Source organism: Lathyrus oleraceus, chromosome 5, assembly GCF_024323335.1.
Source record: "Lathyrus oleraceus cultivar Zhongwan6 chromosome 5, CAAS_Psat_ZW6_1.0, whole genome shotgun sequence".
NCBI lineage: Eukaryota > Viridiplantae > Streptophyta > Magnoliopsida > Fabales > Fabaceae > Lathyrus > Lathyrus oleraceus.
In genome coordinates, this window is record NC_066583.1 from 646,181,904 (window position 1) to 646,208,168 (window position 26,265).

At 36.2% G+C, this 26,265-nt stretch overlaps 2 protein-coding genes across 4 annotated transcripts; one reads left to right on the top strand and one right to left on the bottom strand.

The window, feature by feature from the left end:
- The first annotated feature begins 19,752 nt into the window (after window positions 1–19,752).
- On the top strand, window positions 19,753–22,657 carry LOC127087618 (probable receptor-like protein kinase At1g80640). Of its 3 annotated transcripts, none has more exons than XM_051028538.1 (10): window positions 19,753–20,062; window positions 20,300–20,470; window positions 20,783–21,030; window positions 21,119–21,251; window positions 21,354–21,417; window positions 21,517–21,613; window positions 21,697–21,796; window positions 21,870–21,988; window positions 22,067–22,156; window positions 22,252–22,657. In XM_051028538.1, the coding sequence occupies exons 1-10, from the start codon at window positions 19,984–19,986 to the stop codon at window positions 22,402–22,404; spliced, it is 1,254 nt and encodes a 417-aa protein (XP_050884495.1). In that variant the 5' UTR covers window positions 19,753–19,983; the 3' UTR covers window positions 22,405–22,657. The 3 variants fall into 3 exon arrangements, with proteins under 3 accessions (XP_050884495.1, XP_050884496.1, XP_050884497.1); XM_051028539.1 differs by lacking the exon at window positions 19,753–20,062 and adding an exon at window positions 20,069–20,222; XM_051028540.1 differs by lacking the exon at window positions 19,753–20,062 and adding an exon at window positions 20,181–20,203.
- A 732-nt stretch (window positions 22,658–23,389) lies between these two features.
- LOC127087619 (ribonuclease 3-like protein 1) lies at window positions 23,390–26,009 on the bottom strand. Its single transcript, XM_051028541.1, has 4 exons — window positions 25,705–26,009; window positions 25,480–25,591; window positions 24,229–24,598; window positions 23,390–24,022 (listed from the first exon to the last, which is right to left on the bottom strand). The coding sequence occupies exons 1-3, from the start codon at window positions 25,955–25,957 to the stop codon at window positions 24,406–24,408; spliced, it is 558 nt and encodes a 185-aa protein (XP_050884498.1). The 5' UTR covers window positions 25,958–26,009; the 3' UTR covers window positions 23,390–24,022; window positions 24,229–24,405.
- Window positions 26,010–26,265: the final 256 nt, after the last annotated feature.

Here is a 26,265-nt window from a genome sequence, read left to right on the forward strand (position 1 = left end):
AACACTGTTGCAGTAGGTAAAAATGGTTGATTTTTATGATGTAAGTGTAATTGGTGATTGGCCTATTGTATCCAATTGTGATAAATAAATTCGTGGAGTCTATGTTGCGAAATGTTGATGCAAATATGTTGATAAGTTGTTTTTGTGGGAAATATTAAGTTGTAGGTTGATGAGCCAAAGTTGAATATAAGTTGTTTTGTTGAAAATGCTGAGTTGTAGGCTGATGAGCCAAAGTTGATTTTTAAGTTGTTGTTGCTGAAAAAGCTGTTATGTTGTCGTTGTTATTATGTTGTTGAACTTTCAAGTCGTACATGCCATATACATTCATATGCATTAAGTCGGGGCTTATGCTCACACCACGTTGGCCTGGATTGGCAAAATTATGGGGCTTTTGCTCACACCACGTTGGCCTGGATTGGCAAAATTTTAAGTTGAAAGTTGAAGGCTTATGCCTTGATGCCCACTAAACTGGCAATGATTTCAAGTTGGGAGTTTTACTCCGAATGGTACCACATGCATGACGAGTCGAGTCTCATTTGAGTTGCATTTTATGTTGTTGCTGAGTTGCATTTTATGTCGTTATTGAGTTGCATTTTACGTTGTTATTGAGTATGATATTTGAGTTGATGTGCCGTTACTGAATGCATGATATGATTAGGGTGATTAACGTGTAAATTTACTTAACATAACATGATAATTTATAATGTTTGTTATATCGATTGAGGAACTCACCCTTACAACTATTTTTCAGGTAACGAGCAGTGAGTGAGTAGAAGCTAGTGCTTGGAGTCTAGTGTGGTCTTCTTAGTGGGTCATGCTCTGATAGATGTAACATCGGGACGGGATGTTTTATTTGTTGAATAAATGTTAATTTTAAGATATTACAGATGTTGAATGTTTCTATCCGCTGCGAATTTTAAAGAAGTGTTTATGTTGGATTAAATAATGAGCATGACTGATTTTTACGGTGAATTATGTGAAGTATTATGTGACACCCTTGGTGCATGATTACTCTGATATTGATTTATATGCTGTTGTTTTAATTAAATATTTGGGGTATTTAGAAGGGTGTTACATTAGTGGTATCAGAGCAGGTCGGTCTGTCCGGCCAGTTGTCGTGTCGTTACTGTCTAACGATTGTGTAATTGTTACTAATCTAACTTAAGTTGTGTTGTATTGATAAGTTGAAATGGCTGGAAGGAATGACGCTGCAATGGCTGCCGCAATGCAAGCGATGGCACAAGCTGTGCAGAACTTGCCGAACGCTGGTGGTGATGCTGGATCACGTAGCTTGGCGACTTTTCAGAGAGAGAATCCGCCGGTGTTTAAAGGGAAGCATGATCCAGATGCAGCCTTGGGATGGTTGAAAGAGATTGAGAGAATCTTCCGTGTTATGGATTGCACTCCAGCTCAGAAGGTTCGGTATGGTACTCACATGCTAGCAGTCGAAGCTGATGACTGGTGGCTAGAGACTCACGAGAGGTTGACTGTGGCAGGTGAAGACATTACTTGGGATGTATTCCGTAGGGAATTTCTGAGGAAGTATTATCCGGAAGATGTCCGTGGTAAGAAGGAAATTGAATTCCTTGAGCTGAAGCAAGGAAACATGTCTGTCACTGATTATGCTGCGAAATTTGTGGAGTTGTCCAAATTTTATCCTCATTACACTGGTGGTGGCGCTGAATTTTCGAAGTGCATCAAGTTTGAGAACGGATTGCGCTCTGAAATTAAGAAGGCTGTTGGGTATCAGAAGATACGCATTTTTACTGATCTGGTTGATAGCTGCAGGATATTTGAAGAAGACAATAATGCTCATTACAAGATTGTCAGTGACCGCAGAGGCAAGCAACATCAAAACCGTGGCAAGCCGTATGATGTTCCAGCTGGAAAAGGGAGACAAAGAGCTGCTCCGGCTCAGAGAGCTAGTGGGGGAGGTGCTCCTACTGGTATAGTTTGCTTCAAGTGTGGTCAGGCTGGTCATAAGAGTAATGTATGCACTGCTGAAGTAAAGAGGTGTTTTCGCTGTGGTAAGATTGGCCATGCAATAGCTGATTGCAAGCACAAGGAAGTGATTTGTTTTAATTGCGGAGAAGAAGGGCATATTGGAAGTCAGTGTCAGAAGCCGAAGAAAGGGAATCAGTCAGGAGGCAAGGTCTTTGCTTTATCGGGTTCTGAGACTTCTGCAGATGATCGTTTGATCCGAGGTACGTGTTATGTTAATGGCTTTCCTCTTGTAGCTATTATTGACACAGGTGCGACTCATTCCTTTATATCGTTGGATTGTGCTGTGAGACTTAAGTTAGAGATATCTGAGATGTTTGGTAGTATGGTAATTGATACTCCTGCGAAGGGTTCAGTGACTACTACTTCGGTTTGTTTAAATTGTCCTTTGAGTATTTTTGGTAGGGACGTTGGGATGGACCTAGTGTGTCTTCCACTAGTGCAGATTGATGTTATTCTGGGTATGAACTGGTTGGTGTTTAACCGAGTTTCTATCAATTGTTTTGATAAGACTGTGATATTTCCTGAGAGTGAGGAAGGAAAGAGTTTGTTTCTATCAGCGAGACAAGTGGATGAGGAAGTAGCTGATGGGGCAGAGTTGTTTATGCTGTTAACGACTTTGGAGGCTAAAGATAAACTGATGATTTGCGATCTAGCTGTGGTGTGTGATTTTCCTGATGTGTTTCCGGAAGAAGTGAATGAATTGCCGCCAGAACGTGAAGTGGAGTTCTCTATTGACTTGGTACCTGGTACTAGGCCAATATCGATGGCTCCGTACCGTATGTCTGCTGTTGAGTTAACTGAATTGAAGAGTCAGTTGGAAGATCTATTGGATAAGAAATTTATTCGTCCGAGTGTGTCACCGTGGGGTGCACCAGTGCTATTGGTTAAGAAGAAAGAAGGTACTATGAGGTTGTGTGTGGACTACAGGCAACTGAATAAAGTGACGATCAAGAATCGGTATCCTTTGCCGAGGATTGATGATTTGATGGATCAGTTGGTTGGTGCAAGTGTGTTCAGTAAAATAGATTTGAGATCTGGGTATCATCAGATCCGTGTGAAAACAGAGGATATTCAGAAGACTGCTTTCAGAACAAGGTATGGACATTATGAGTATTCTGTAATGCCTTTTGGTGTGACTAATGCACCTGGAGTATTTATGGAGTATATGAATAGGATTTTCCATCCGTACCTAGACAAGTTTGTTGTGGTGTTTATTGATGATATTTTGGTGTATTCGAAATCTGAAGAAGAGCATGTTGAACATTTGAGAGTGGTTTTAGAAGTCCTACGAGAAAAGAAGTTATTTGCTAAATTGTCCAAGTGCGAATTTTGGTTAGGAGAGGTAAGTTTTCTTGGTCATGTGATTTCAAGAGGTGGTGTGGCTGTTGATCCTTCTAAGATAGAAGCGGTATCTAAGTGGGAAGCTCCGAAGTCTGTTGCTGAGATTCGAAGTTTTCTTGGTTTGGCTGGTTATTATAGGAAGTTCATTGAGGGATTTTCTAAGTTGGCGTTACCGTTGACGATGTTGACTAGAAAGGGGCAAGCGTTTGTTTGGGACTCAAAATGTGAAGAAGGTTTCCAAGAGCTAAAGAGAAGGTTGACTACTGCTCCTATTCTGATATTACCGAGTTCGTCGGAATCATTTGAAGTTTATTGCGATGCTTCATTGTTGGGTTTGGGTGGCGTGTTGATGCAGAATAAGCAGGTTATAGCTTATGCTTCAAGACAGCTGAGGGTTCATGAGAGGAACTATCCGACGCACGATTTAGAGTTGGCAGCTGTGGTGTTTGTTCTGAAGTTATGGAGACATTACTTGTACGGGTCAAGATTTGAGGTTTTCAGTGACCACAAAAGTTTAAAGTATTTGTTTGATCAGAAAGAGCTGAATATGAGGCAGAGAAGATGGTTAGAGTTTCTGAAGGATTATGACTTTGGGTTGAATTACCATCCGGGTAAAGCAAACGTAGTGGCTGATGCATTGAGTCGGAAATCATTACATATGTCTATGTTAATGGTTAAGGAATTGGATTTAATTGAACAGTTTAGAGACTTGAGTTTGGTGTGTGAGAGTACTCACGATAGTGTTAAATTGGGAATGTTGAAGTTGACAAGTGGTATTCTGGATGAGATCAGAGAGGGTCAGAAATCTGATATGCTTTTGGTTGATAAGTTGACTCTAGTGAATCAAGGTCAAGGTGGCGAATTCAGAGTTGATGAGAATGGTATTTTGAAGTTTGGTAGTCGGGTGTGTATTCCGGATGTTACCGAGCTTAAGAAGAGTATTCTTGAAGAAGGACATCGTAGTGGATTGAGTATTCATCCTGGAGCTACGAAGATGTATCATGATTTGAAGAAGTTACTTTGGTGGCCGGGAATGAAAAGAGAAATTGCGAGTTTTGTCTATTCTTGTTTGACTTGTCAGAAGTCAAAGATTGAGCATCAGAAGCCGTCTGGGCTAATGCAACCGTTGGCTATTCCAGAGTGGAAGTGGGATAGTATCAGTATGGATTTTGTTTCTGGTTTACCGAGGACAAGTAAGAACTTTGAAGCTATTTGGGTGATTGTTGACAGATTAACAAAGTCGGCTCATTTCATTCCGATTAGAATGGATTATCCGTTAGAAAAATTGGCTGAGTTGTATATTGAGAAGATTGTAAGTTTGCATGGTATTCCGTCGAGTATTGTTTCGGACAGAGATCCTAGATTTACATCGAAGTTCTGGGAAGGTTTGCAGAGAGCTTTGGGAACTAAGCTGAGATTGAGTTCTGCATATCATCCGCAGACTGACGGTCAGACTGAGAGGACGATTCAGTCATTAGAAGATCTTTTGAGAGCTTGTGTTTTGGAAAAAGGAGGTGGTTGGGATTGTTATTTACCGTTGATTGAGTTTACCTACAACAATAGTTTTCATTCGAGCATTGGTATGGCGCCGTTTGAAGCTTTGTATGGTAGGAGATGTCGGACACCGTTATGTTGGTGTGAGTCCGGTGAGAGTGCTGTGGTCGGACCGGAAATTGTTCGACAGACTACAGAAAAGATTAAGATGATTCAGGAGAAGATGAGGATGGCTCAGAGTCGTCAGAAGAGTTATCATGACAAGAGGAGGAAGTCACTTGAGTTTCAAGAGGGAGATCATGTGTTTCTTCGTGTTACTCCGATAACAGGTGTTGGTCGGGCTTTGAAGTCGAAGAAGTTGACACCTCGATTTATTGGTCCTTATCAGATTTTAGAGAGGATAGGAGAGGTAGCCTATCGTATCGCTTTACCGCCGTCACTTGCGAATTTGCATGAGGTTTTTCATGTGTCTCAGTTGAGGAGGTACATTCATGATCCGTCGCATGTAGTCCAAGTGGATGATGTACAGGTGAGAGATAACCTGACTGTTGAAACATCGCCTATGAGGATCGAGGATCGGGAGTTGAAGCAGTTGCGGGGTAAAGAGATTGCCTTAGTGAAGGTAGCTTGGGGAGGACCAGCAGGTGGCAATGTGACTTGGGAACTGGAGAGTCAGATGAAGGAGTCCTATCCAGAGTTATTTGTTTGAGGTATGTTTTCGAGGACGAAAACTCTTTAGTGGGGGAGAGTTGTAACACCCCAAATAAAGTAAAAGAATTATTTAATTAAGTTAATAATATATTTAATAATTTAATTAAATAAATTGAATTATTGGATTATTATTATTATTTTGGAATAATAATTATTATTGGAAAATATATAAGTGGAATAAGAGAAAAGGTTTTCATTTTTTGAAAAGGTTTTACGTGAAAACTGAGAAGCTGCAGAGAAGAGGAAAAGGGCAAAGAGCTGTAGAGCAAAGGTTGGAGAACGGAAAAGCTTGAAGCTCGAAGAGTTGCCGGATTGTTAAGGTAAGGGGGGTTTATCGTCGTTTAATGGGTATTATCGATTAACATGTAATGGGTAGTGATAAGCCGTCGATTGACCCTAATTGGGATTTAGAATGCTGAGAAATTATGTTGAATAAGTTGTATTAAAGCTGAAATTGAATTTGTGTTTGAGTGTATTGTGCATTTCTGAGCGTATAGCTTTTTACGGAAGTTGAATCGGAGGTCCGGAAGTCCTCCAACGGCGGAAAATGCGGAAACTCTGCATTCTGCCTTGTGTTAGCGCAGGAACTGCTGTTTCGCCTGCGTTAACCGGTTAACCCAGGGTGTTAACCGGTTAACACTGTTATAAATTGTGAAAAATGTTGAGTTTTGCCTGCGTTAACCGGTTAACCTATAGCGTTAACCGGTTAACACTGTTGCGTTTTGCCTGGAAGTGTAAATTTCCTGCGTTAACCGGTTAACCTAGGGCGTTAACCGGTTAACACTGTTGCAGTAGGTAAAAATGGTTGATTTTTATGATGTAAGTGTAATTGGTGATTGGCCTATTGTATCCAATTGTGATAAATAAATTCGTGGAGTCTATGTTGCGAAATGTTGATGCAAATATGTTGATAAGTTGTTTTTGTGGGAAATATTAAGTTGTAGGTTGATGAGCCAAAGTTGAATATAAGTTGTTTTGTTGAAAATGCTGAGTTGTAGGCTGATGAGCCAAAGTTGATTTTTAAGTTGTTGTTGCTGAAAAAGCTGTTATGTTGTCGTTGTTATTATGTTGTTGAACTTTCAAGTCGTACATGCCATATACATTCATATGCATTAAGTCGGGGCTTATGCTCACACCACGTTGGCCTGGATTGGCAAAATTATGGGGCTTTTGCTCACACCACGTTGGCCTGGATTGGCAAAATTTTAAGTTGAAAGTTGAAGGCTTATGCCTTGATGCCCACTAAACTGGCAATGATTTCAAGTTGGGAGTTTTACTCCGAATGGTACCACATGCATGACGAGTCGAGTCTCATTTGAGTTGCATTTTATGTTGTTGCTGAGTTGCATTTTATGTCGTTATTGAGTTGCATTTTACGTTGTTATTGAGTATGATATTTGAGTTGATGTGCCGTTACTGAATGCATGATATGATTAGGGTGATTAACGTGTAAATTTACTTAACATAACATGATAATTTATAATGTTTGTTATATCGATTGAGGAACTCACCCTTACAACTATTTTTCAGGTAACGAGCAGTGAGTGAGTAGAAGCTAGTGCTTGGAGTCTAGTGTGGTCTTCTTAGTGGGTCATGCTCTGATAGATGTAACATCGGGACGGGATGTTTTATTTGTTGAATAAATGTTAATTTTAAGATATTACAGATGTTGAATGTTTCTATCCGCTGCGAATTTTAAAGAAGTGTTTATGTTGGATTAAATAATGAGCATGACTGATTTTTACGGTGAATTATGTGAAGTATTATGTGACACCCTTGGTGCATGATTACTCTGATATTGATTTATATGCTGTTGTTTTAATTAAATATTTGGGGTATTTAGAAGGGTGTTACACCTTTCACCAAATGGTTATCTCTCCAGAAAATTCCTGTCAGAGAAGTTTGTTGGAGCTCTTTCACCTTTTTTAAGAGGAAGTTTTTATTAAAGAAGAAACTGAGACTCATTCGAGGCATACAACCCGAATAGTTTGTGGAAGTTTATTTATCCTTTTCAAGTGAAATACTTGATTAAAGAAGAAATGGAAACCCATTTTATGGCATACAACCTGAATCATGGTTGAAATTTATTATTCAACGACAAATGGCAGTCTTTTCTCCTAGAAGTTTGTCCATTCCTCAGTTTAAGTTTATCAACATATCAATTACTCTTCCGTCAAATGGCTATCTCTCCGGAAGAATCCCGTCAGATAAGTTTGTCGAAAATTATCACTTTTGCTTCCCTAGAGTGAAGTTAAAAATAGCTAATGGCAATTTCCCCAATAAGCCCGTTATCAAAAACCATCCTCATTCAAATGGCTACCTCTCTGAAAAATTCCCGCTAGAGAAGTTTAACGAGATTCCTTTCAGATGATGCTATTTTCTCTTTACTTGAGAAATTTGTTTTGAAGATCCCCGGTGGAGTCATTGGTTCCCATCTCCCATTTAGTGATCACCCCTTTCTCAAAATGAAAGTCTATTAAAGAAGAAACTGGATCTTTTTTCCTATATTGGAATTTGGTTCTCATTCAATTATCAGAACTTACATTCTCGTTTCCCGGTGGAGTGTTAATTTTACCCCCAGTAATTTAAACACTTTCCCCAATTTGGTAGCCTTTGGTGTTATTCCCCAGTGTTAGTCCCTCTTCTCTGCTTGGTTTCTCCAGCAGTAGTGTGTCTCCTGTGGCATCATAACTCATGGAACTCAAAGTCTTGCATTCATATCATATCATAAGCATCATTGCGGTATATTAGGGTCAAAAGTTGTGCATTTTAATATTCAAGTCCCTTCAATCTCGCAGAGACGAAGATTTCAACCTTCATATCTTCTGATGGAGGAAACTTAAATAAGGGCAACTGTAATACCCTAATTTTCACCCCTAAGATCCCTTATCATTTGTATCATTTTCATAACATCAAGGTCATCAAATACTTTTGTGTATAGTCTTATGTTTTGCTAGCCCCGCAAAAATACAAAAAAAATATATATGTCTTGCTTTGCTTTGTTTGCAAGTTAGGGTTTTGACATCAAAAAGTGCAAGGGATGGATAAATCAAGGCTTAGTGGGATCATAGATATATCAAGGTGATCAAGAGTCTCCCTCCATCAACAATCAAAGTTTGTACTCACCTCAATTCAATTTCATCAAGCCACAATTCATCTGACACCCCAAATTAGGGTTTTGGTCAAAGTCAACTTAATGTTGGCTCTTTGACCAAAGCATGATTCTATGGCTTGAGGCAGGATCCAAGGTATTCAAATGTGTCCTCATAACCCACTAATACAATTCATATGGCTCAAGAGGTTAGGTTCATAAACAGATGAAAGTTTGAACGCAACTGATGAAAAAGTCAACATATGCTTAAAGTCAAAGTTTGACTTTTAAGATTTTTGGTCAACTATGGACTTTTCAAGTCAAGGATTATGAAAATATAATCATTGAAGTCATTTGATCAAGTTTAGTCAAGAAAACCAAGGTTATTTGCAAAAAGGGCAAAGATGGAGAATTTGAAATTTTTACTAAGTCCCTAAAAATCATGTTCAAGTAGCCAACTTTCCAAGGCCATAACTTATGATCTAAGCCACCATTTTCTTTTCTCCAATTATCATATTAACTATCTTGCTTCATACTTCAACTTTGTCCCATGTGATGAAACCTCAAAAAATGCACGAATAAGGAGATATGGGGCCATGAGGTGGATGATTCATTTGTTTGTCAATTGGTAAAACACTTAGTGAAATTTTCAGCATGCTGACCTAGTCAAGTGACCAAATTTATGCCAATTTTTCACAAATATACCAACTGATTCAAGCAAAGTGATCAACATGAAAGTTGTAGATCATGATTCCATCTTTCCAAAATGTCCAAGATCAAGAAATTACCATGCTTGAGCTAAGAGAATCGAATTTGGGAAGACAACCTCATGGAATGGTTCATAGGTCAAATTTCAAGCCAAAGTACATTACAAATCCCAAAAAAATACACAAGTACATGTACTTCTTGCTTCTAAATCCCCCATAATTATAACATTTCACCCACTTTTGAGCTATTATCTAAGTAATTAAACCAATACACAATGAACTATTCCATTTGTTTAATAAAGTAGCTTTAATCCAACAAGAAGTACCATTGAGCTCCCAAATGGACTTGGATCTAATACATACCAACTCCAAGCCTCAAGTCAACCCCTATGCTTCAGCAAGGACAACAAAAAACACTCAATGAACTCCTTTCTTTTGCCATGCTTCCCACTTGGAGAATTATGCAAGAACAAAGCAAGCAAGCAATGAAGTATAAGCCATGATTATTTTATAATATCTGAGGCTTATTGAACCTTCAAGGATCCCTATAATTAGAGGACAAAGCCTCATCTATCCACACACCAAGATTTCTAATAAAAACTTCATTCTTGATAGCTTTTCAACCTTAACCCCCATTCTCTCATTTGGCTCGTGCATTCTACAAACCAAAGGTTCCAATCATCTTCTGGAAACTCATAAGCATTAGGAGAAGCATCAAACAGTAGCTGGAAGTAGTATTGAAGAGGAATTGGCCCTTGCTCCAATAGGTATATTCTTGCACTTTGAAACTCATCATATATACGTCATTTCATTTTTATTTCTGAAGCAAACATGTAGCATTTATTGTGTTAAGAAGGAACATTAGCTTACATGTCATTTATATTGTTTTTTATGTGAATTTAAGTTGCATGAAACCTAAAGTTTCAGTTCTGGTTTTTGCCTTCGTGCATCTTCATCTTTGAGTATTAGCTAAAAATATCATACTATTGTGTTCCTTACATTTTTCTAAGAAATTTTGATCTTTATTTCATGAAAAATGATCGAGAAATGAGAGAGATATGATTGATGGAAGATTGGAAAAATAATGGAAGAAAAAAAACGAAAAATGAGAGAGAGAGGTTGAAGATGATGTTGGATTGGCATTGAAAAAATTCAAAGGAAACGTGTTATATAATATATACAATTGTCTGTGTTTTAATTAATGGATGTATAGCCACCCCAGTGGTAAAAGCACACACCCAAAGTCACTTGTAACCAAAAGGTATAGGGTTTGAATCCCCCTCGCCCCAGACTTTGGTTTTTATTCTTTCCAAACAGTATATGAAACCCCAAGGACGTGGGTTCGAACCTGGTCAGTGTAATGTTTATTTTTTCACTTGTTAAATATTCATTTTTCTTCATAACTTCAAATATCCATAACTTCATGATCCCTTAACATTTTTGACCCATTCTTTTTTCCATGTGTTCATGAGAATGTCTATTTTATCCCTTTGTTTTTATTTATTTTTCATTTTATTTTATTTTTTACCCCACTCATATTTATTTATTTGAAAATGTTCCCAACATAAACTCATGTTATTTTTGTCTCTACTATTTTATTATGCTTCGTTTCATTTCATATGAGCAATTTTTCATTGACTTATAAGGTCTTGAGCATTAGTAGCTAATGAAGTTTATGTTGTCATGATATTGGATTGATTAGGGTTGATTGAACCTTCTATACTTCAAACCTATTAATGGATGATCAATAGATCATTTATGATACTTTGGGGAATAGATAGGTTGCCTTTATATCAACCAAACTTGGATCATTTGACATATAAATGAATCTTTGTTTGTGCATATCTTGATTTGTGGTTTCATTTGTTCCATTTTGTTATTAATGTTATACTAACCCTCTAACCATTTATTAACTTGTTCATATTGTACCTTGATCTTTATAAATTTTCCAACTTAATCATTTAATCAAATCATTTAACCTTTAACCCTTGAGTTGGTATATTCTTCCTTTTGTCAAGCTATTGATAGATGGACTTGGGGTTTACATAACTTTCATTGTTACAAATCTATTGTAAGTTGATTATCTTTAATACTTTGCATCAGTGATAAGTTATGCCCTGATGCACCATATTTTGAATCTCTGAACCTAAGGATAGATAATCCTCAAGTGTTGAACACTTACATAATACTAACCACACTTAAATTTTACTAACTTTGATTACCACTAACCATTGTTATTGTGACTTTATCATTGTTACTTTGTTATTTACTTTATCATTGTTACTTTGTTATTTATTTTATCATTGTTACTTTGCTATTTAATTTTATGTTACTACTTTGTAATTTATATTCAAGTACTCATCATACTCATTGTATAAACTCGTCATGCATGTTTATTATTGTCATTTGTCTTTATTGTCATCATACATTAAAAACAAAAAAAACATGATAAAATGATAAGACCAAAAAAAAGATTCATTTCACTTGTAACCAAGTTGGACTTAAAGGATCTCATCTTAGGACTTTTGCTTGAAGGACCTTTCCATACTTTGTGATACTCTATTAACTTTGGATTTCATCTGTAACTTGCATACCGGTTGTAAGAATGACATCATGGAACCACCCTAGGGGGACATGTTTGTAAGACCATTATCCTTTGTTTAGCTTATGTCACTTTTTGCACACACAAGACTTTCTCTTGGTCTACCTTACAATAAGACCTTTTACTTTTATGTTGGTTACTTTGTATATCTGTTACATTACCCAATTTTATAACCAAATAAACAAACCATTTGTCCGGTGTCAAGCGGAATTTTCTTAATCAAATTCAAAATACATAAAAACTATGATTAGTATTGCGCGCCACGAGCCTTAAATGGTGGAGAATGATTAAGAATGGAGATTTTCTACCCTTACTCTGATTATTTTGGATACAAGACGCTTGACTTGTTTGTCTAGAATTTTCACCTTCGTCCATAGACTTTAGTTCAATCTAATCACATACATCCTTTTTTCATAAACCCTTATTCAAGGTAAAAAAAATTCAACCCATCAAACTTCTTTTTTGTGCCTTAGGTCACCACCCCGAAAAACCCTTTTCTCAAAAGTAAAATCAACCTAACACACAAACATTTTCTACTCCGAACTACGGAGCTCTAATTCATCATCACCCGATGAGTGATACGTAGGCACAAGGACCACAATCCTTGGCGAGCACAATAATAAAAAACACAAAACCTTTCTTTCACACTCTTTTTAAAAATAAGAATAAATAGAAATAAGCGAGATAAATACCCACATACGCAGACAACCTAAATGGTTCCCATGGAGTATCATGGACGTGAGGGGTGTTAATACCTTCCCGTTTCGTAATCGACTTCCGAACCCAAGTCTCGGTTGCAAGACTGATTCTTTATCCATACCCTTACGCTTCCCGTGTGCACATTTGTTCCTTCGAGGGTTTTATCGACTATTTCCCATATCCTCTTCGATAGAGGAATCCAAAATAAAATTCGGTGACGACTCTTCTGTTTTGACTTCTTTCTTCTCTTTGATTGAAAGGGGGCATTCTTTTGTTCAGTCCCAATTCCTCGACTCTGTTAAAATCCCGATTGCAACAAACGCCGATTGAGCATTTGTTGACGATGGTTGGGAATTATGAGGGGTTGTCATAGATATAAAAAGAATAAAGACACCAACATAGGAAAAAAAGCTTAGTAACAGAAACAAGAATGTATTTGATCAAATGCTTAGAAGCAGAAACAGAAAAAAATACTTAGAAACAAAAAAAAAATGTATTTGATCAATATTTCAGAAACAAAAACAAGAAAAAAATGCAAGAAATGTATTTAGAAAAAATAAATAAAAACATAAACAAGTGAAGTCTGTGATGCCTAAAATACATAGAACTTGATCAAAAAGAAATGAGGAGGATAAATAAATAAGTAAGAAAACAAAGAAAGAAATAAACATATAAGGTGTGAGAGCATACCGTTTGAGAGAGAGGGAGGGAGATAGAGAGAGATAGATAGATAGATAGATAGATAGGTAGATAGATAGATAGAGAGAGAGAGAGAGAGAGAGAGAGAGAGAGAGAGAGAGAGAGAGATCAACTTTGAGAATTGAGATAGAGCATCTTTGAGAATTGGGGTGAAAGCACTTACGAGAGAGAAAAGAGATAGGATTTAGAACTTTAAAACATATAGAGAAAGTTTTTTTTTTAATTTTAGGGTTTTTTTAACTTTTGGAAATGAAAAATATAACCTCTAACGGTTATAAATTTGGAAACAAGAAAAATCGGCCGCTTTGACCCATTTCTCGGCTGCTCCACCGCCACTCTGACCTAGATTTCATGCCATCCGTGCGACCATTTGCATCGTTCCGACACTATTTAACTCATATTTATTTATTGCGCTGAGATCTTGTCCGTTATGGTCAAGTTTGACAACAGAGTGGCGTATGCTCCACAGTCAAAATAGTTGCAGCATTAATAAGTTGGTTGACTGCGGGGGCAACAACAGTGGCCTTGATGGCTGAGATATGAGCAATGGTAAGAGTAGAAGTAATGGTCTTAGGAGGGGTATCACAATTCGTCCAGTATGGCCAGTATTTATACCTTGAATACTGGAAAAGTCCAAGAACATATTCAACTTGTCCATGTTATATGTAAAATACTGTTACACATGACTCTATCCTCGCCAAAAATCCATTTCCTCTTCTCCTGAATAACCGCACTCACGATGGCGTAAGCAATAATTCGCCTCTTCTTCACCTTGGAAGAAGGAATCCCATTGGGTCCAAATCCTTCTTCATAGCTAAGCCCTTAGAACCAAGAGCTTAGGCCCTCCTTCATCCCCACCTCATCGGAGGAAAGATAAATTAACTTGGCGCGGTAGAAATGGATGTCACGATGGAAGTCGAGAGAGGACCAATACTTCAAGAATCTACCCTTATAGAAATGAGAAGATTCATTCTGGGAAGAGAAAGAGGCAACATGGTCCTCTAGAGTGTGAGGGGTTTTATGAACAAGAAACACCTAAAAAAATCGTCCAATCCCAAGTAAAGTGGTCGAACCAAGGGTCGTCCGGGTGGAAATTAATGAGTCCTTGGTCACGATAGCTGTCATGAGAGGTGAAAACCATGTAAAATAAGTTGAAAAAAATCCCGAGTGGAGCCTTCCAAGACTTATTATCGGCACATGCTAAGTGCCAAAATATGGAATTTGACCATATTAAATCTTTACATTTATTGGCTCGGTTTACCATTTTCTACCATTGAAATCCCCATATTATGAATAGGATTAAGTTTAAAACATATAAGTGTTGTGCTTTGAGATTTCTTTGCTATTGTGTAGGAATTTCACACTTAAAACAAGATTGGAAGACAATGCAAGAAAGAAAAGAACCTGCAAGTTCTCTAGGAGAGCATCTAGTGAAACTAAGACAAAAGCTCGCCTGGCACACCAACAGCGATGCTCAAGCATGGAGAAATAGAAGCAAAAATCATCCTTCTCGCCAGGCGAGCCTCAAGCGATCATCTCGCCCGGCGAAGCTCCACCGAGCACCAGGAGAGACAAGTCAGAGACTTTCCAAAATCATAAAGTTCCCTTCTCACCAGACAAGGATGCAACGAGGAAGGTCACCAGACGAGCCTTTTACTTGCCAAGCGAGACAATGCAGTTTGAAATGCTTAGTTGGCAGATACTTCACGGTCTCCAGGAAAGAGCAACGGGGTATAACTACTATGTATAGTTTCAAAAACATTCATTTGAGAGGACTTTTGGAATTTTAGAGACATACACCATTTGAAAGAGAAAGATAGACAAAAGAGTAAAACTTGAAGAATACGAGTTGGATACACATCAATCGTCGAGAAATCACCATTGATGCTCATCCATATTTATTTCTTCTCATTTGTAATCAAAGCTACCATGAGTAGTTGAACCTATTTCTTATTCGGATTAGATGTAGTTCATCATGACCATATGTATTTAGTATGATAATGGAGTTATATATGATTAGTTGTTTATTGATATTGATGTTATCCATGTTTACTTGCTTACTATATAAATTCGAATCGTTATTGAGAAATACTCTTTGAAACTCGTCCTAGGATAATCATTTGTTAGATTCTAAACTTTAGACATAAATTTAGGTTTAACATTCACCATAGTATTGAATTTTAATGCTACCGAATTGTTTAATAGGCTGAGAGATCGTCGATTAAACAATACAATCAAACTCTCGTCAGGGTTTATACATAACACCGTCGACGAGCGATACGTGATAATACTGATCAAATAACTAATCTCTATATAACTAGTCAGAAGAATACGTACATAATCGGTGGATGAACCCCAATCCCAACAAGTTGTCACATCTCCAAACTTTTATTCATTAATTATCGTTTTTACATTACGTACTTTTTACAAACAAACAACTTTTCTCTTAAACTATATTAATTGTTGAACGACATTAATATTGCATCAATCCCTATGGATAAGATAAACAAATACTTACTTTTGATGTTGAATACTGCAATCAACAACACACGACCAAAATACCTTCAAGAAAGCACAGAACTCCGGAAGAAGTTGGGAATGGGTGATTTTTAAATGCTTCAGGCGGCCACCTCAAAGATAGAAAAAGGAAGTTGCATTTATATCCTTGTGAACATACACTCGTAAAACGGGACCAAGCAACTATCAAAATAGATGCACATACTCTTCTATGGATCTACGAGAAGAACCAACCAATCTAGAGGGTACCAACCATTATGCCAACAACATCTATCGTTGCTTCAGTACTCAAAACATGTAGGGTACCTACCACTTCTGCATCAAGTTGTACTTAACAACATCGGTTGGTTCCACTAATGTTGCATCTCTTTGTGCTAGGTAGTTGAATTTAGAATACTCATTAGGTGTGATCCAAGAAACTACATCGGGCCCACCTTAAAACTCAAAATGGGTTCTCACTTCAGCATTGCTAGGTTCGTGTTTATTGGTCCTCAGGTAAAGTTAGATGAAATCGTCAGCGTATTCCCTCATTCGCTTGATAGCTTGTGTTTCCTCCTTAGTCAAAACGGGAAGGGCATAAGGACCTCATACAATTTCCCTATTTGCCATCATCTGATAAAAGGGCTACAAAAGAGTCAAAGGGAAAAGCTCATTCATTAGGGAATTTCCCAAACACCCTTCCCGAGTTAGAGTCGGATGGGGCTATAACCTTTTGTACGTGTAATCGTGAGCAAGGGGAGGGAGATTAGAATCAAGGGATACTCTTATTCTTGTAGTAGATGATGTATCTCTCTTAGAGTCACTCATTAGGTTAACAATACTGTGAGTGAAAATTCTGTTAGATGTGTTTTGTATGATGTTAAAACTAGGGCACGTTAGTCTTAATGTATATTGGACAATATCCTCTAATTCTCTATGTGCATCTTAGCATTAGGAAGCATAAAATAATTTGGAAATAACTTGGAAAAGGTCTCATGCATCAAACAAGCATGAAAAACCATTTTTTGTAAAAAATGGTATTACAGGTCGGCACATGCAATTACATATCGACCTATGGAAAACATTTCTTGGCTATAGGTCGACATGTATGTTGCAGTATTAAAGCCTATAGCTTCTGTCTCATGTGCCAACTCTTCAGGTCGACACATAGGGAGCGCATAGTAGTCATAGGTCGACACATGACCTTAAATAGGTCGACCTATCCATCGAACATGCCGACACATGAATTTTGTAGGTCGACCTATGCGATGTATTTTTTCGAAAATTTATATTTTTATCAAGTCCTTTGCATTCCTTTTTTGCCCTAGATCACCCATACATATAAATACTTCATACATGCATCACTCTCTAGTAAGGTTTCTAGAGTGAGTAAAACCTACATGAATCCAGGATTTCAAAGCATTCTCATCATCTTCAACTTTATCTATGCATATACACAATCAAACTATACATGATCATTTTTTGATGGGGTGCTATCTAGGTTAAGGTTGATAACGTTCAATTAGGTTTGTTGTACCGAGAATATTGGGTTGAGAACTTTGAAGGATTCAAATCAGAAAACCGAGGTGGGGTTTTCCTTCAAGATCTCTTAAGTTTTGAAGGTTTTGGACAAGACTGTGCAAAATTAGGATCTGATCGAGTGAAAGACATGGGACAAGGGGTGACTTGCAAAGGAGTAGCGTGAGACGGTGGATCGTGTTGGAAAATCTTGGATTTCAACAAGTGTGCACTTGGGATTAATTCAACCGGGTGAAAGCCTTGGGACAATGAGTGACTTGGAAGGAAGTAGTAAGAACAAGTGAATTAAAGTGAAATTGTTGGTTACATGATCATGCGCTTGGGATTAATTAAGTCGGGTGAAAGCCTTAGGACAGGGGTGCCTTGTAAGGAAGTAGCAACAATAGGTGAAGTGAAACAGCATGGTTAGTTACTTATAAAGATTAATCAAGGGTTTTGGAGGCGATAGAATCAACAACAAACCTATGGTTTGTAGGGTTAGAGTTCTTCATCTCTTATATACACATATTTTGCAAAGTAAGATATAATATAATATCTCAATTTGAATTCGAATTGAGGGCAGACGTACCCATAATGAGGTCGATTGGGGAACTGCCTAAACAAATCCTTGTATACTCTCTCTCTCTCTCTCTCTCTCTCTCTCTCTCTTTTATTTTGTGGTTTGCAAATTTTCGATTGCATTGATCATTTGATCAACATTGTTTGGATCATAATTTTGAATGCATTTTGAAATTCGTGTTGCTGTGTAGATTACAAACCATTTGGTTGTGATTGGATTTCGAAGAACAACAAACACTACATAAAGCTCCAAACATAGTTGATCGCACACTAAGTGTTCGACAAATTGCTTGACTTAATTTTGTGTGTGTTTTGTTCATTGGATATAGACTTCTCATATTGTATTGTATTCAATTAGTTATGATTAGTTGTTGTTGATTGACTTGTGGATTATTATCATTGCATTGAACTTGAATACCAAAGAGTGTGAATTTTTTTCCAGCGATTACCTTCCGTTATTTATAAGTAAAGACGATTGAACAATCCAAATCAGCAATGGAAAGAAGTGTGGAAACAAGGGTTGAATTTCTCCTTAATGCCAACTCGAGTGAACTTGAATGCACTATAAGTCGTGTTATGCCTCAACTTGTCGCGTCAACTCACGTGTTAGAAGAAAGTAGTGAAACATTTCAATAATGGAAATGCATTTCAAGATTCCTCCTCAACTGATTAGAACCATTTATGAGAGAGACCTATAAATAAAGTTACCAAAGTATCAAAAACCAAAGTCACCTTATCCCTCTTAAAAGAAAAACATGTTTAAAATTTCTTACACTAGTCTACATGTTTAAAAGTTCTTAAACTAGTAACCTATAAAGTTTTTCAAATAGTCAAATTTGACCGCACATAAGTTTTCGCAAGAAGACAGCTACATTAGTTTTACTCAAGTAGACTTTGAATTACTACTACTATGTGATTAATTAATCATTTGATTAACATAATCATTGTATATCCAACATCTTAAAAACATAAGCATTACGACCTGCGTGTACAACGACGCAAATTGAATCTCCACCTGCCACTTTGTTATTTTCTCCAACTTGTTCTCCCTCTCTCTGTCTCTCTATATACAATTTAATTTAATTTTGATTTTTGTGGTATATGTGTATTATAACAAATTCACGTGACCTATGTGATTTTTGTCACGCGTTCTGTAAAGTTTCTCTAACCTTATCAGCATAGTTTCTAGACAAAAGTAAGATCATACAATATGCATTGCATGACTATAGTTATGAGCCACTTTCTATTACTTATTGTACTTTCGCAGCTGTTTTTTCATTTCTTCATTTAAAGGTTAAGTTGGATTATTTAGTGAAAACTATACCCGAAATTGCGACAATCCTAATATAAACAAATGATGTCCAGTTACATACATGATTTCATCCCAACCTCTTTATCGCAGATTCGAACCTGCACCTAATTAGTCTCAAATGTGATTCATCAACCACCAATTTAATAAGCGAGGGACCGTGAGTGAATAAGTAGCCTTGACAAGTCTCAATTAATTTGAAAATAAAAGGTAAAAATCTATAAGCCTCTAGTCCATCTTTCATTTTCAATAAGTTGGAAAAGAGAAAAGGCAAAGCACATTAAAGTTGTTGGTGTAGTATCAATGAATGATCATGACCCACATCAACATGCTATGCATTGCAAGGTCTCATCTCTAAATCACCGCCACGTGTCTTTATAATTGAACTTTTAATTTTAATAAATTTTTTTAAATTAAAAAATATATAATTTAAAATATAAATCATCCGATCTTGATCGAACGATTATAAATATATTTATCGTGTGGATCCGTCAAAATATGAATGGAGGGAAAGGTGGTCCCTTAATTTCTCTCTCTTTATTACACTCATGAATGAAACCAACTTATCATCATCATCATTCATCAAATGGATTATTAAAAAAAGCACTTTATCGGTTTCAATGAAACAAAGCCTTTGTCTATTTCTGCATACAGAATCACTTCCAAAAATCAATTCAAAAATTTAACAAGAATAGAAACGAACCTTCTCTTCACAACAAACAGCTTATTCAAAATGATTTTTCTTCTTCTCTTCGTTACCATTTCTCTTTGCTCAATAATTCTCAATGCTAATGCTCAACCTCAACCTCAAGGTAAACTATATCTCACTGTTATGATAAATTTTCATTGATTCTACAAAATCATGAACTAGTCTTGAATTTTGAAGATCTCATAGCAGATAATGTAATCAATGATGAATCGTGAAGTTTCATTGCTTGAAAGATGAAATACTCGTCAGCATTTTTATTTTATGTGAGTTTGTTTATAGGTTGATTCAGATTATGGTGCTTAATGTGTTTGATGTATTGTTTTTACTATGAATGATGCAGGAAATCAAGATGTTGGAATAGTGCATCACCGGAATTTGAATAAGAGAGTTCTACTAGCATTAATTGCTTCTTCTGCTCTTCTTGCTGGAATCTTCGTCTTCTTATTGTTTTTCTTCTTCTGGCGACATAAGAAGTTAACAAGCTCCATGAGTAAAAGCCAAGGAGCATTAGGTATTATGGTTATTCTCTCTTTTGAAACTTTTATTTTGATGTTTTTTTTTTGTAGTGAATAACTAATTAGTCCATGAAATTGTAGGTGTTAGTCCATTTTCGTCCTTAAAGATTATCGATGTTTTGAAATGATTCTGAAAATTTTAAATCGTCGATTGATTTAGTCTTTAAGAAAGATCTGTTTTGATAGAAGATTTTTAATTTCTACTATTATTGGAATCGGTGATTTGTCGTTCTTTTTACCAAGCTGAGGTGATGAAAGCATAGAAAGTTTCTTTTCGGTTTCTCATCTATATGATTTTGAATTTGTAGAGGCGGCAAAGAGGGAAAAGGAAAACTTAAGTTCTGTTAGTGCGAAACTTAACTACTCGAGAATGGCTGATAAGAAGAGTTCAATTGCAATTTTCGACTTTCAATTGTTAGAAGGTGCAACAAACAACTTTTCCAGAGATAATATTATGGGAGAGAGTGGTTCTAGAATTGTTTACCGAGCTCGTTTCGATGAACATTTCAAGGCTGCTGTGAAGAAAGCAGATAGTGATGCGGATAGAGAATTTGAGGTGATCGACGATCCTTTATAGCTAGATTTCAATGTGTACTATTTTCTGTCATACTGAATTTGCCTTTAGTTATTGCACTGAATTGCAGAATGAAGTGAGTTTGTTGAGCAAGATTCGGCATCAGAATATCATAAAACTCCTAGGCTATTGCATTCACGGTGAATCGAGGTTTCTTGTTTACGAGTTCATGGAGAGTGATTCTCTCGAAACTCAATTGCATGGTACATTTTTCATCGATATTGAATCAAAAAAGCGCGAAAAGTATCCCATTTTGAGAATCTAACCATTATATGTATTTTTTTCGTTGGTATTACCAATTGTAGGTCCTACTCGCGGATCGTCTTTAACTTGGTATATCCGATTAAGAATTGCAATTGATGTTGCTAGGTGAGTTTGTGACTCTTATAGTGCTTAAGTAAAAACTAGTTAATACTAGTATACCATTAGTTTTATCTATGATTACTGATACATATTTCCTCATGCTAGAGCATTAGAATATCTCCACGAAAACTCCAATCCTCCTGTGGTTCATCGAGACTTAAAATCTTCCAATATTCTTCTGGATTCTGATTTTAACGCCAAGGTTAGACCGTACAACGAATTATTAACCTTATATATTGTCAATTAATACTTATATTTGCATTTATACTGAGTTTTGTGATTCAGCTATCAGATTTTGGACTCGCTGTAGCTTCTGGCGTGCAACACAAGAACATGAAAATGTCGGGAACTTTAGGATATGTGGCACCCGAGTACATTTCACACGGTATACATTACTACTAGTTCTCCAATTGTGATTATGCTTAAAACCGGGGAGCTAACAATGGTAAGTTTTTCAGGTAAACTAACTGATAAGAGCGATGTCTATGCTTTCGGGGTTGTACTTCTAGAACTTCTTACCGGAAGAAAACCGATGGAAAACATCTCTTCAGACCAATATCAATCTTTGGTTTCATGGGTATGTAACGGAGAATCTAGTTGAAAACTTAAGTTCTGGTGTACTTAAATGGTTAAGACTTTGAAATTCGATATGCAGGCCATGCCTCAGCTAACTGACAGATCAAAGCTTCCAAGTATTCTAGATCCTGTTATCCAAAACACAATGGATTTGAAGCATCTATATCAGGTTAATTAAATAGAATCACTATAATCACATGTTTTAATGCTTAATCATAATTCATAACTTATAAATGCTTCTTAATCCATCTTAACATTTTACAGGTTGCTGCAGTGGCTGTGCTTTGTGTGCAAGCGGAACCAAGTTACAGACCACTTATAACAGATGTCTTGCACTCTCTCATTCCTTTGGTACCCTTAGAGCTTGGAGGATCACTCAGAGTTACAGAACCAATCAGCTCAGAGAATTTTCAATGATTACAGAAAACTGTGTTTTTCAGATGGTTTTCCTTTTTTTTTTTTCTCTTTTTCTTCTTATATGTAATGTAATTAAGCATGAATTAATTCCATTTTGTTTTGGATAGGGCATGTAAAAAATTAAAATTTGTTTTCAAGTTTAACTTTAAGGAAAACAACAAGAATCTATTGGAAAACAAGAGGAATATGATCCACACATTGCTTTTTCAAGTATATGCAGAATTTCTCGAGGTTCACGATTTGGAATGTTGAATTATGTTTGGTTTTCCACGGATACAAACAAACATAGGATGGTAAATTCCTCCAACAACATTGTTTAGTGTTTCATTGTTTTTTATGTCCATCAAGTTCAAGGAAATTCAGTCACTTCACAACAGCAAACTTGTTACTTAGTTTAAGCATATGCTTTATAGCTTCTAAAATGAATTATCTAGAAATTAGGATTCTTGTGATACTATTTTGACTAAAATATAAAATGTATATACTATTTGAAATAGATTGTATGATTTGTAATCAAAATCAAATTTTAGTCATCCCCATCATTAAGTGTCTGTTTAGGATCATGGTTAGTTTATGGTTCCAACATGGTTTTGTTGAAGCTTCAAAGTGCGGCTTTTATCAAATAATGGTAATTTATTGAATTTTCTAAACTCACCGCCAATCCAAACACACGCACTAACATGTTAAGACGATGTCTATTTCTTATCTTTTATATATCATTATTTATCTTTTTTTAAGTAGAAATCGGGTATCTTCTGTACACACTTGCAGAGACTAATCCCTCAAGTCGGGGAGGACCACAATGGACAGTAAAGTTCTCCCTCAAAAATTTAACACTGCCGCATGCCGAGGACTGAGTTCGAACCCAAAACATCTGGTTTACCATCTCTAATGAGTAACCAATATAAGCAATATGATGAGGTGCATGAGTGGCAGCATCTAAGTAGGAGACAAAGACACAGTAAATGAAAACAAGAGAGAAACATGCAAACAAATGCTACGATAGTATCAATGAATAATATCAAAAACAGCCAAGACCAAGATTATTTTTTATGATGACAATGTAAACCACATATCATGTAGTTTTGTTTTATTCTATTGAATTCCATAAGCTACTTATACTCTCCAAACCTTCCCAATGATGTAACAGAAGCTTGTTCCTGCATTAACCTCTTCCTCTTCCGCAGATACATCGAAACCATGCCATCTTCAAGTTGGATTTGTACTAATAACTCAAAGACCGTGCTTCTCCGGATTGTCCATCCCGGCGGTCGAGTTGAGCTTCATGACAGACCTTTGACTGCAGCTGAGATTATGTGCCGCAACCCAAGATGCTACGTTGCGCATCCGTTTGTGTTTCAGCAACCATGGGCAGTTGTTGAACCAGACACAGTGCTCATGCTTGGACAAAAATTCTATGTAGTCCCAATAAGTACTATAAGAAAGCTTCAAGGTCTTTCTCCAAGAAACTCTCCTTCTCCTGCTCGTGAAATTACAATCGGTACTTTGCTCGATGAAACTAGAAACACACAATCCCAATCCCACACAGTGAAGAATGAAGATGACAGTATGATCTCTGGTTGTTGTATCTTCCGGAAAAAGAGTGTTACAAAGAAATCTAATCATCACAAGCAAAATTCAACGAACGAGAGCAAGATATCAGAAACAATATCAGAGGTTAGAAATCAAATTATAGATGTAAATGAGAAGAACAGTGGTTCATCATATGATAATTTCATTGCGCGCCTATTAAACGGAGGAGTAGCTAAAGCGAAAGCCAGTGATGCTGCAAAGGAAACAAGAACATCGCCGAGCAGTACTAACCTTCGCGATAACAATGCACTAAACAGGAAGAGGAAGACAGATTTAGCAGGAAAAAGAGGCTCGCCTAAGAGAGCATGGTCTTCTGATTATTGGCAACCGAGTCTAGATAGCATAACCGAAGAATGAAATAACTTTGTGGATGTGAAAGTCTTGGCTGTTGATGATATTGTACTTTTTTTATTTGTTCTTCAAAACAAAACCTGTCTGCTTTAAGTACCATAATGCACCCTCGGCCGCGTCGTCTGCTGCTGCTTTCTTCTTTTGATGAGGAGCACCGTAGACCTCTACGATGCTTGTAGATGCTTCTGTTTTCTCTTTGTTTTTAGATGCTTTGTCTGTCTCTATCTCAATAAGAACCTTGAATGTGAACCTGTGAAGAACATGAATTAGCCACTGAGAAATCAATATAGAAAATGTTATTATTTGCTATACTGATTCTGATTTATATGAGCCTGCAACTACTGCCAACACGCTTGTTAAACTGTTTGGAAGAGCTTAAGAAAGTAGCTTATAACATGCATGTAGATAAACAGTTTTCAACTTATTTTCATAAACTCACCAGAATAGCTTACGAAAACAACTTATAAAACCTATGAAGCACGGACACAGACACTGACACTTCACACGACACCGACACTAACACACTAACACGTCGACCATGATAATAATTTAAAAAATAAATAAATTGTATGTAAACGTTAGTGCCGGTGTCGTGTCAGTGCACCGACACGGATACTGACACGCATTGTTTCAGAGGTCGGTGTTACAAAATTTATAACTACTTCCTCCGTCTCATAAAAAATATTTCATTTGCACTTTTTCTATATCTCAAAATAAATATCTCTTTAGAATAACAATACAACATTTATTATTTTTTTCCACTATTATATTCATATTTATTAATTTTCACTCTCTTCGACTGCTCCACTAATTATAATAAATAAAAATATTTTAATAAATAATATTAATTTTATTACTAAAATCAATATCTTTAATTAATTTTTTAAAAACCGCTTAATGCTCAGATAAAATACTTATTATTATGAAACAGAGGGAGTAATAAAAAAAACAGTTTGACTATATTTTATATTTTGCTATAGAAATAGATTATACATAAAGAGTTTATACGATAAGCGCTTTTACTATAAAAACTTTAAAAAGTGCAAATTAAGTTGTAAACAATGCCAAAACTTGATTTCCATAATTATAAAGACATTATTTTCCAATTATTTCATTTGCAAGAAAACTTACAATCTGCAATGAGATGGTCCTTCCTCTTTACAGCATTCAAACACAGGAGGCTTCCAATGATTTGCAGCACAGATCTCATACAGCTTTGATTTACCATATCCTTTCTTCACCCCTAATAATAATATCAAACTAGTTGAACTCTTACCCAATAAACATTTTTACATGAAAAAAAAATAACTTATTTTGAAAAGCATGCAAAAATGGTACTTTAACTTTTAAGTTTACCTTCCTCTGGAGTTGAAGATTCCCCTGAAATCACACTCTCTTTGTTGGATGAATCATGAACAGCACCAGCACCAGTGGGTTTCAAGGTTGGATTTTGAACAATGCTTTGAACAAAATCAACCATTTTGGTTTGATTATTGCTGTTGGGCTTCACCATTTTAACAGCAAAAGCTATGATACTAATTATAAAATTGAATATATGAATTAGTACTACCTTGAAAGAAGATTGGGAAGACATATTATTCTTGTTCATGTTGTGTAAGTATGTTCTGGTTAGTCACAGTAAAGTTAAGATTCTCTCTAGTTTAAATACACAGATAAAAACATTAAGATATACTCTATGTTCTATTATAAATATTATTTTTTTTTAATTATTTTTTTTAATTTTTATTTAAGGTAGTATTAATTGTGATTTTGTCAAAATTATGATAATTAATATAGAGAAAAAAGTAAAATGAATATAATAAATAATCAAGAATATTATAGATAAAATAGGAATTATTATTCGAATATTAATAATAATGATTAATTTTCTTGGTATATATAAAAAATCAAAAAATA

Excerpts from the sequence above, each read along its gene's own strand:
- LOC127087618 (XM_051028538.1), top strand. The coding sequence starts at position 19,984 with ATGATTTTTCTTCTTCTCTTCGTTACCATTTCTCTTTGCTCAATAATT. Across the intron at positions 21,418-21,516 it reads ATTGCAATTGATGTTGCTAG|AGCATTAGAATATCTCCACG; the intron begins GTGAGTTTGTGA and ends TCCTCATGCTAG. Across the intron at positions 21,614-21,696 it reads ATTCTGATTTTAACGCCAAG|CTATCAGATTTTGGACTCGC; the intron begins GTTAGACCGTAC and ends TTTGTGATTCAG.
- LOC127087619 (XM_051028541.1), bottom strand. The coding sequence starts at position 25,957 with ATGAACAAGAATAATATGTCTTCCCAATCTTCTTTCAAGGTAGTACTA. Across the intron at positions 25,592-25,704 it reads ATCTTCAACTCCAGAGGAAG|GGGTGAAGAAAGGATATGGT; the intron begins GTAAACTTAAAA and ends TATTATTATTAG. Across the intron at positions 24,599-25,479 it reads GGACCATCTCATTGCAGATT|GTTCACATTCAAGGTTCTTA; the intron begins GTAAGTTTTCTT and ends TGTTCTTCACAG.